We start from the raw sequence: 10,842 nt of genomic DNA, 5'->3' as shown, positions 1-10,842 counted from the left end.
GCAGTGCCCACAGCCTCCAGAGCCTGTGTCCCTCCTGGTGTTACCTGCACCAGTTCAGGCGCCCACCTGGGCCACAGCTTCTTGGGCTCACCTTGCTGAACATTTAACCCTGCACTTCTGATGCCCTCCTATTGCTGGGTTTATTTCATCACAGACATCTATTGCTTTCTAAGGCACTTACTCACCTTGTTTACTGGCCACTTGTTGCCCCTATGCTGGTGGGGGTGCCCAGAGGAAGGCCTGTGTCCACCACATCCCTGCCGCCTTCAGGCCCCAAGTGGTGGCCAGCATGTGGCCAACATGTCCAGTGGGTGAGTGAATCACATGGCCTTAAACTATGTGGTGGGAAGTGTGGCCAGGTGTTGCTATGCTGTGCACCCAATCTTGACAAGGGGGTTCCTGGGGAGGCGATGGGAGTGTATTCCAGTGGCCTAGGCACAGAGGACGAGCACCTGAGGTGTGTCCGGAGTTTGGGTAGATAGAAAGGGGGCTCCTGCTGAGAGGCAGGTGTGGTAGGCAGGCCACACCTACCACCGCATGCTTGATGGGTTCTGGGAGAGACGGTCTCTGCCCGCCTGTAAGTCTCCCGCTGCCAGGGGCCTGTGTCCCAACCAGGGCTTCAGCGTCCAGAAGGGACCGTGGGCTCATTCAGGGTTAGCACAGGTGAGCAAGCAGATATTTGGGTGAAAGGGTGAGATGTACATGCCGGGAAGTGACTGGGGTCACCATGTGCGACCATGGAGGCAGTGGGAGAGGCTAGTTCCACAAGAAAGAAACTGCCACTTTGAAGCCAGGGCAAGAATGGAGTTTTCATTATTGTCATATAAGTAGTTTTGCAAAAGTAAAACTAGAAAGACCTGTGCAAGTCAAACATTTAAGAAAGGGTTGGGAGAGGGGGGAATGAAGTCTTAATTTGTGTGAGAACCAGCTTCTTTAGACAGCAGGTGGCCACAGGGCCAGGTCTCATGAGTGTGTGACTAGGTGTGTGAGCAAGTGTGTGCAGGAGGAAGGTCTGAGCGAGGGGCACAGAGAGGAGCCAGAGCCAGTCGGGGCAGCCCACGACATTTATTGAACTCCGACATGGTGCAGAGGCGCTTCCTGGCGAGTCCGCACCCTCCAGCCACCCCGGAAGCCGCCCAGGGCCCATGTGTGGCCCTCCACACGACATCTCTGTGAAGTCAGGGCCTACCACCCCCTACACCCCACTTCTCAGGTCAGAACCTGGCACCTGCTTTTTCTCCCCTCTGCACAAGGGGAAGGGCGCAGCCTGCCCCAGCACAAGACCTGCATGGACACATGGGCCAAGACAAGCAAGGATGCGAGGGGAAACAAAGTCAGCAGGTGGGCCAGGTGAGAGAGGGCAGCCACAGGTCTACATGGTTGAGGAGAGGATGGCTGATAGGAAGTGCTGTCAAAATATTAAACCAACTCTTAAAACAGTTACACTGACACTAAGGAACAACATTTCTAAAATGTCACAGATGGGAACGTCCCCAAGCATTGAACAGAGTAAGCACTGCATGCGGACGCGTGAGTGGATTGGAGCAGAAGTTACTGAATGCGCAGAGTCAGGGACAGGCCTGGAGCTCAGAGACAGCTGTAGATATACTCGCTTTGTCGGCATGTGTACCTCTATGGCATAGACCATTTTGTTAGTAAAGAAAACCTCTATTTGTATTTGTGACGAAGGGCGGGCTGTCTGTACAGAGCGTGCGAGCCAGGTGGACGCCAGGGTTCGCAGTGTGGAGGATGCTGGGCAGGATTAGAGCGCGCCCATCCCAGTGACCTCAGATGTCAGCCTGCAAGAGACGGAGGCACCGCAAGACAGGTCAGTGTTCTCATAAAATGAGGTCAGACAGGTAATGTATTGCTCTGTGGCATTCTCACAGCCTTGGTATCTATTTCTTTCCTTGTTGGGACAGATAGTCTCAGGTCACTGCTCTATAGCGTTGAGTTGGAGACCAAAGCCCAGGAGAGGGAGGAGGACCCACCAGGGGCCCCCGTGCCTGTTATCACATCGGGGGCATGGCAAGAACCACCTAAACAATCCTAGGCCACCACAGCCATTTCTACGGCAACCACTCGGGGAGGGGCGCTGGAGTCACACTGCCCGCAGGGGCTGTCTTCCTGTTTGCCTGGGCCTCCCTCCAACCCCCTCAACATTCTTGGGTAGGGAGGAGGGTCTAGACCCAGGTAGAGGGGAGGCAGGGTGCTTCCTGCCCCCCTGAAAGGTCCCATCTCCCTGGTTGTGGCCACACTGTGTTCTCTAATGTGCCCTGGGGAGGGAGGTCAGGTGAGTGGCGAGGCGTGGCCAGGAGAGCTGTCCACCGCTTCGGGCTCCTCACCATGTGCCCTGGCTGGGCTGCAGGACCTCCCCTCCCCCCACGTGTAACCTTGAACCCTCCCACAGTTCCCTCATGCACTGCTCTGCAAGTGCCTGGGTTGGAGGGTCTTTACAACCACCCCACATGTGAGAGCAGAATGATGTAGCGACATTTCTCTGAAACCACAGAACCCTTTATGCTAAATTTCAGTTAACCCAGGTGTGTGGCTGACTCAAGGCCCTGGACGGCGAAGCCACTGCTTTCCTGAAAATACTCTCGCCTCTAACCGCCTAGCCCCTCAATGAAGATCCTTCAGGGTGAAAGGTCAAGTGAGAAAGGCCCCATGTCTTGTGGAGACTCCAGCATCTCCCACGCCTAGGCCCAGCCCGGGAAGAGAAGGCCTGAAGAAGGATACCCACGCCTATAGCTAGCCAGTCCCTGAGAGTCCTACCCACGGACCAGCGCTCACCTGGCATTGATGAGGTACTGGGCAAGGCTGATGTTGGCTGGGGTCCCCGTGATGGTGATCTGGCGCTCTGATGACCCTTCTGTGGCATTGGCGATTTTGATCTGAGCTCCAGACATCTGTCGAATTTCATTAATTTTGGTCCCTTGGCGTCCAATTATACAGCCTATTAGCTAGAAAAAAGGGTGGAGGAATCTCTTAGAGAAGAGCCCATGGCAGCCCCGAGCAGAGTGCAGAGCCCTGGGGAAGCCTGTGGGGATGGCCCAGACCTGGTCTCCACCCCACACCAACTCTTTGCTTCCAGAAAAAAGAGGCTTTGCCTTCCTGTGGGAGGGGTGGGAGCTGTGGGCACCAGGGTGCTACTTAGTGCCCTATTTGTGAACCATCCCGACAAATCAAGAGACCAGAGAATCACGCGGCTATCACCTGCCCAGTGTCCTCTGAGCTCCCAGAGGCCTAATGCCAGCACCAAGGCTAAGGCCATGCTGGCGCCTTCTTGGCTGGGTTCTCAGGGTGGTGGGATGTTTGTTTGAAGCCAGAGTAAAGCTTGCTGCTGCCTGAAACCTGTCTTTTGAAAAACAGGTGAAATTCTGAGGACACATCAGATGTTCCCTTTCCTTCCCATCCTGTGACCTCTGTTGAAGGATAGATGCAGTGGCCGCTGCCCACTCAGCCATCTGAAGGAGTAGACAGTCATCAAGAATGAAACAGCCAGAGGGACAAGAGCCAGGGCCTCCTTGGGACACAGGATAGCCACGCGTGGGGCAGATTGCAGCCTGAGGTCCCTGCTGTGCACGGGAGTCCAAGTCCATGGACAGAACTGAGTCCCTTCATTCACATGGGGGCTGCTGATGAGAGCTCTGAGCAGGAGAACAGAAGGAAGAGGCCGGACAAGTGGGGCCTGTGCAGCCGGTTTCCTATCCACCTCTCCTGTGGCAGCCTGCACGGGGTGTTAGCACTTGTGGTGACATCAGTCCTGGTGTTCTGTGTCAGCAAGGCGGTAGGTGCAGGGGTTGGGGCTGGGCTGGAGGAAATCCATTTCCAAATGAAGTGACTTGAATCTGCGGGGTGACAACAGTTTTCCAGGGACACGGGTGCACCTCGACTAGCTCTTGTCCCTGAGGTGACTTAACAGCATCTCAATTCTGCTCATCTGTAAGGCCATCTCTGCTCCTCTCCTACGTTAGACCAGCTGCCTCGCTAGACCTTAACACAATCTCCCCAAATGTCCAAACTTCCCCAAGCTGCTCAGCTTCCTCCACCTTCTGCCCAAGTCCCCCAAACTCTACCCTCATCTCTCCAGGCTCTGCCCACACACCCCTGGGCCCATCTACCTCCCTGGGCTCTGCCCATATGTCTCTGGCTTCACCCTTCATGCCTTTGTGCCTGGCCCGGAGGTCAGAGAGAGTGACTTCCAGTTACCGGCCTGAGATCCTTGACTCGCTCTTCCCTGGCACCCTCCCACTGGCAGAGAAATCTTGAGGGCTCCTCTCTGACCAGGGCCAGTCAAGGCAGGTGACTGGCAGGCCCGCTGGGGCAGATGCAGGGCAATCAGCACTGGAGGGAGAATGTGGGGCCAGCTGAGATCCTCAAAGATGCTGGCACTCAGGAAGGCCTGCTTGAGCTTCCCCACCCTGACTTGGTATCCTGCTGTCCTCCCTCTGTCCCCACACCTTCCTCGGCCACTAGAAACTTCCCCTTTGCACTTCAGTGTGAGTGGCCCTGCCCAGCCCCACAGTGCTGAGCGCCTGCTGCACAGCCTGCTGTTTCTGCTCCAGCAAGCCATCTGAGGTACATTTCCTCTGGCATGCCCTCCCTACATTCTCTTAAACAGGTTTGTCTTCCCATTTTCTTGCTGAAAACATTCTCATGCCCACCCCTCTCTTCTTGCCCACTCTCAAGGCATCTCCCCTTCCTGAGACTTCACGCCCAAGGGCCCCTGAGCTGCGCCCCCACTCACATGGAACATCTCTCTTCCAGATAAAACTGTGCAGCCTGAGTGCTAATGAGAAACCACAGCTGTCACAGCCCCCAACACCGACACCTGGCTGAGCACAAGGCTCTTCTAAGCAGCTAGAGGGGGATGTGACAAGTCATAGGCCCCTCTAATCTGGACAGGAGCGCAAGGCCCATCAGTTCTTCCCTGGGCTGCCCCTCCACACGGCCTCTCTGGCTCTCCAGGCCCCTCGCACATTCAGCCCAGAGACCAGCGCTCCTCTAAGCCTTTTGTGTCTCCATTGGACGTTTAAAGAAAGGCTACAGAGGTTCTCTCAAATATCACAGCCCCCTCCTAACTAGATTTCCAAGCCCAACCCCACAGGAACCACGGGGCACATCTAACCTACCACACCTCCTGCAGTTGCCTGTGTGAGCCCTTAGGTTCCCTGTCCCAGTAGAAGGAGCCCAAGTGTGGGGTCCCCACAGGAACAGTGACATGAGTGAGGCAAGTTGTGACAGTCAGAGATGGAGCCCAAGACTGCCAGCTGCTTGGAGCAGCTCCACGCACGGGTCTTGGCCCTGACCCAGCCTGGGTCCCAATGGCCACAAGGGCAGGCTGGCCGTGTTGTGGACCTGTGCATCACTTAGGTCATCACATTCATCTCGCAGTCCAGAGTTCCTTTCTGGTGACATTTAGGTGTCAGCACAATTTCTCTTTGTCTCATCTAACCTTGACCAAGAGGTGGAGACAGAGAAAATGACAGGCAAGTGTCCCATTAGAAATACATTCTACTTCTTTCCTTCTCTCCAAGGTGGCAGGAGGCCCTGGGGCACACGTCCCCTGCAAGAGATCCTTTGCCAGGAAGGGTCAAGGAGTGTCTCTGCAGGGCACACAGGTCCCAGAAGGCGTCTTCCGAGTAGCTCCCCCAGCAGGAAGGTGGCAGCCGTGCACTAGGAGGGCACCCAGGAAACAGGCATACTGGCTCTCCAAACAAGCTTATCCCCTTGCTTTTTAGGTTCATCTCAGTTTTAAAACAAAGGTCCAGATCAGAGCAGGATACCTGGTGTTGATGAAATGGTGGTTTAGGGAAGGGCTACAAAGGGGGAAGTCCATGGTAGAGCGGCAACTTGCACGTATCGTGTGGGTGAAAAGACTTGGCGGGCTGCCCAGAGCCACTGCTTGAGGACCAGCTACAGTGGGAGGACATGTCTGGAGCCCTTGAAAGCAGAAACAGAGCCACATCACCCCATGTAGGAGCCTGGCCTGCAGTTGCACAAGGGTCCTTGACGAGAGCAGTCTCTTCTGCAGGGCCCTCTTGTCCAACTTCCCCACTGCCCATCTTCTGCACTAAAGGCGGGCACCCCAAGGTCACAAGTCTGTGCTTCCTGTGGTCCATCTACTGAAGGGAAGAGGCAGGATTTCCTGCCAGGCTGGTGTGAGGGGCGAAGCAGTGAAGGTTACTGAAGGCCACAGTTCTAGGGCAAGGAAGCCCATGTCCCCCACACAGCAGCCTCTCTGTGGTGCATGGGGCAGCTGCCCCTCCAGGACACATGGCTCACATCTGCCCTGGCATCTTAGGTTGAGGATCCAAGTCAACTTTCTTAGTATGATCCAAGGATTCAGAGGATGATGTAGGAGGACCTGTGAAGGGAGCTCGAAAGGCCATTTATTTACTCAGCTGAGCCCAGGCAGGAAGACGGTGGATCCAGGAAACCAGATCCAGGAAATCAGACAAACCTGAGACACCCCCACATCCTGCAGACTCAGAGAACCCCAAACCCTCTAGAGACCCAGGAAGCACGGGGCAGGGCCACTTCAGAGCATCCCTGGGCCACCATTCTTCAAGGACCAACCCTGAACCAGGGCAGTGCCTTCACATGGGGTCAGAGGGGCCCTCAGCTTCCCAGCCAGCTCTGGCATCTGAATTCTGAGTAAACCCTCAAGCCCCCTATTTCTTTTTTTATCTGGTATTTCAGGGACTTTTATAGACATTAAACTGCTTAATGTGGGAAGGAAGGGGGAGGTCACAGGATAAGGTCAAGGAGGCTTGGGCATACTCACATCATTGGGAATGGTGAGCTCATGAGTGCTGGCTGGGGGGCTGGCATCCAGACCTGGGCACACCAAGGGTACACGGTTAGACTGGTGGAAGCCTGCTCACATCGCAGCCCAGTGCCTGGTCCATGCTCAGCCCACACAGGCAGGGTAGGGTCAGAGCAGCTGGAGGCCAAGGGCCCTGTGAGCTCTCTGCTCGACTGCAATGCAACTCCTGATCCCTGCTTCTCTCAAAACAAGGAAAACAAAACCCAGCAGAATGACGTTTCACCTTCTCATTTGGGGCACATCATTATGTTCCTCCTCTGCCATGTAGAGGGACAGCTCTCGAAGCCCTTCACAGACACGCAGGAAGCACCATGCTAAGCAGCTCTCGGGTGTGGCCATGTCTTGGGGACTCCAAGGGGTGCCCAGGATGCAACCCTGCGACCCTGTGCCTGTCCTCCATGGGTTCTCTGTTCCCTCTGCTGCTCACCAGACCTGCTGTGGTGTCAGCTGTCTCTCATTGCCCTCTGACCCTACACCCCCCAAAGGCCACTACACAGCCTGCTTCACGGCCTAGTGTGCAGTTTTCCCAGTCTGGTGCATCACTGATTCAAAAACAGACTGCTGGGCCACTGGAAGGCTGTATTTCTGTATGGGTGTCCTATGTTGGAGATGAAGACACAGGCCTAATTTGTCACCAAGCCCCAATCTCTATCTTGGAAAACCTCCGCTTAGGACCTGCCAAATCAAGACAGTTCTTCAGAGTTCAGGACAAGATCTACTCTTGCTTGACAATAAAATGCATGTGGGGACTGTGGTGGGGGAACCAGTGGGGACGAAGGCCCAAGACAGACTAGCTCCTGTATCCAGCACTTTCATGTCCTCTCAGGAGGCATCTCAAACCCAAAGTCCACAGCTGAGACCGTGCTCTTCTCCCCCCAGGCTCCACGTGGTCCCAGCATCTCAGGTCCCACAGCTCAGCTCAGACCCTGAAGCCCCCTGGCTCACCTCCTTCTCTCCAGCCACAGCTAACTACACAGACTGGGCTCATTTACCTTCAGAATATTCCGGAACATGAGCCCTCTTCCCACCCCACATTGGTCCCTTCCTCTGTCCTTGCCTCTCCGTCTAATCTCCATACAGCCCAGAGAGGTCCCAACAAACACAGGTCAGTTGCCTTCAAGACTCAAAACCCACCAAGAGTTCCAGGTTCTTCCCTGTGCCCCCAGGTCTGTTCCATGCTCCCCAACCCCAGACCTGGGGCTGGCCTGTGCCCAGTCTCACCTCCCACCTTCTCACAGCCCCCGCCCCTCTTCCTGCTTCTTCCTCCACAGCACTCATGTCCCCAAAACAAGATGTACTGTGGCCATCTGTTTCCCTGCCATGAGTGACCCTGTGAGGGCAGGACTGTCCTGGGGGCCCGCTGAGCACAGGTCTCAGTTGGCAGGTGCAGCATGAACCAGTTCATCCTGAATCGTCTGTTAGTTTTCTTTTGCATAGCTAAACCTAGAGTTCCTGTTCTTTAGCTTCTTTGAATAAGGGTATTTTCAATACGCCTATTTGGTTGTTCAAGCACCTATACACATTCTATAGATAGTGACATTTAAAATGTCATTTAAGATATTTCCTTAGTCCTGTCTGAGTTCTACACAGAAACTCCTAGCAGTCTGGCTTGGGATGGACATAAAGGCACGAGTCATATTCGTTCAACTTGGTAGTTTGATTGAGGGGAGGAAGGTATCAGATTTCTTTTCCAGAGGAAAGTAAAACTGAACTAATAATGTGAAGATATATTGTTTAAAACTTGTGCTCCTTTGTGTCAGGGCTCTGCGCCCAGGGATGAGTGTCTCTCTCCTGAGATGATAACATCCCTGCTCTGGGACAAGAACAAGCTTCCCCAACACAACACAAGCCTGCTCTGGAAGCAACGCTGACATCAGCCTTCAGGGTCCTGTCAAACAAGGCAATGCCTCTCCTCACGACCACCTTGCTTAACCTGCTGCGATGGGGGACATGCATGTACGTGCATGTGAATGCGTGAGGTCCGTGTATGCGTGAGAGCGCATGAGCTTCAGGTCACACTGGCTTGGGGAGGGAGGTCGTCACAGGGAGGAGTGAGGGACCCCATCCCTCAGGCCTGAAGGCCATGGGGAGGGGCCAGGGGGGTTCCCAGGTCATTTCCAGGAGCCCTTTGCTGGGGAATTATAGGAAATCACATTATAAGCTGGTAAGGGCTGTACAGAGACGTGTATATCACCCAGATATTAACTTTGTAAGGGTTGCTATCCATTTCCATAATCAAAACATTCTATAAATATTTTTTCTAATTTTCATTCACTAAATTCTTCATTAACTTAACTAAAGGCTATACCGAGATAGAACCCATCACCAGTACATGGAACATCGGGGCCAGTGTCTCAGCCTTGAGATGCCCACGAGCCCCAGTGTGTACAGCTGGACCCAGACGCAGCCTGAGAAAGTCTTGGGGCTTCCTCCAGCCTCAGCTGCACCCTGGGGCTCAGAACATACCACTGGGGTGACAGCCAACACCGCTGGAAAGGCTCCTCCCCTGCATCTTCCCTTTAGCGAGACACCTGCTCTTCTGCTCTATTCAGGATTTCAAGTGGGATGGGACAGCAGGCAGCGCCTTCTTCATAGGAAACACGCTGTGTCAGTGGCCTCACTGCTCCTTGCCCTGGGTAACGGGACCCACAAATCTCCCTGCTGTCCTGTGCTGTCCTAGAACGGTTTTCACTGAATCAGAAGGGGTATCCAGAGTGCTCTTATCCATGAAGGCATGCTCCCGCCTCCTAGGAAGCACATGTCACGGTAAAGTCTGCACTGCAGGCCCCCACACGCTGTGCCACTAGACAAACGACAACAGAGATGGTTGCTCTGCCACATTCAGGGACTTTGGATGACAGGCAGCAGTGCTCTGAGCACCGCTGGAGCCCATGACCCACCACAACACTCCCAGCAGTGACCAAGGCAAAAGCTGGGAACTGGGGGTATGAATCTGGTGTGGGCACACAGGCTCCATCTCCACGGCACAGGCTTCCCTTTGCCGAGGCGCTGGCTGTCCCCTCCTGCCCAGATCGTGCCCAGGAGCCCAGGCCTCCACTGTCGACTAGAGTGCTTTGTTTTACCTGACGACGGGCCCATCAGATTTTGAGCTTCTTCGGAGGAGTGTAAAGGCAGCTTTTCTCCTGGAGAGCAAAGAAGAAACAGATTTAATGTTTTGCCCTCAAGGAGATAAGCAAGGTCACTTCAACTAGGGAAGCTCAAAATCTGACTGGCGCACGGCAGACCAGTGTGTCTGGTGGGCTCTCACCGGCCACAGCTGCCAAGGAAATGCTCTGTGTGTCATCGGAAGAAACCCACCCCTGCCCCTGTGCCCAAAAGGGAGCTAAGGACCACTGTGCCCTGGGCTGGGGACTATCTTGGTTTTCGCAGGGCAGGGCAGGTGCTGTCCTGGATGGGTGTCAGTCCTGTGACGTGCATTGGCCTTCTGCAGAAGAGCATCCCCATTTGCTTGTCCGAGCTCTTGCTCCTGGAGACCATAGGTTCCAGGGCTGGCCAGATGGATGTGTTCAGCAGAAAGGGCACGCCACTATGTCTGCAGGCAGTGGAGAATAGGCCTGGACCCTTGAGGGGGAGCTGTCCCTTCACAAGACGACCAGCTGTGAGGTGACTAACCCACCTTGGGGGACACACAGGCCTCCCGCCTGGCCCACAGCAACGTGCACACTGCAGTGTGTTAACGCATCCTTGGCATTCACAACTAGAACTGTACCTGCTCTGTCACTGCCCTGAATAAAGACAGTTCAGAAAGAGAAAGTCCCCAGGTGAGAAGAGAGGAGGTCAGAAAGGGCAGCTGGGTACGTACCGGGGAAAGCGGGGTTGGTCTGTCCGAGGGGAGGAAAGGGGGTTTGCTGCATGGCCAACTGGTGGAGCTTGGTCAACTGCTGGGGGTAGGAGGGACATGAGAGCTAAGAAGGTTATTGTCATCGAGTACAAGTCACACCAAATTAAAAAAGGCAGTAACAGAACTTTGTACAAATAGATATAAAGAG

The 10,842-nt window shown here is 54.6% G+C and overlaps 1 protein-coding gene across 7 annotated transcripts in view; it reads right to left on the bottom strand.

The window, feature by feature from the left end:
* Positions 1 to 1,047: 1,047 nt before the first annotated feature.
* PCBP3 (poly(rC) binding protein 3) overlaps positions 1,048 to 10,842 on the bottom strand; it is a 185,522-nt gene continuing 175,727 nt past the window's right edge. For 3 of the 7 annotated variants that reach the window (XM_081138503.1, XM_081138500.1, XM_081138501.1), the window contains 5 exons: positions 10,656 to 10,734; positions 9,916 to 9,975; positions 6,791 to 6,843; positions 2,794 to 2,963; positions 1,048 to 1,799 (listed from right to left, as the gene is read on the bottom strand). In XM_081138503.1, the coding sequence (XP_080994629.1) occupies positions 1,763 to 1,799; positions 2,794 to 2,963; positions 6,791 to 6,843; positions 9,916 to 9,975; positions 10,656 to 10,734 (399 nt within the window). In that variant the 3' untranslated portion in view covers positions 1,048 to 1,762. The remainder of the gene's footprint in view (positions 1,800 to 2,793; positions 2,964 to 6,790; positions 6,844 to 9,915; positions 9,976 to 10,655; positions 10,735 to 10,842) is intronic. The other 4 variants (XM_081138498.1, XM_081138502.1, XM_081138497.1 and 1 more) reach the window with 3 other exon arrangements.

The sequence above is a fragment of the Miniopterus schreibersii genome (genome assembly GCF_964146895.1).
Source record: "Miniopterus schreibersii genome assembly, chromosome: 5".
Classification (NCBI taxonomy): domain Eukaryota; kingdom Metazoa; phylum Chordata; class Mammalia; order Chiroptera; family Miniopteridae; genus Miniopterus; species Miniopterus schreibersii.
This window is presented reverse-complemented; position numbering and strand designations above follow the sequence as displayed.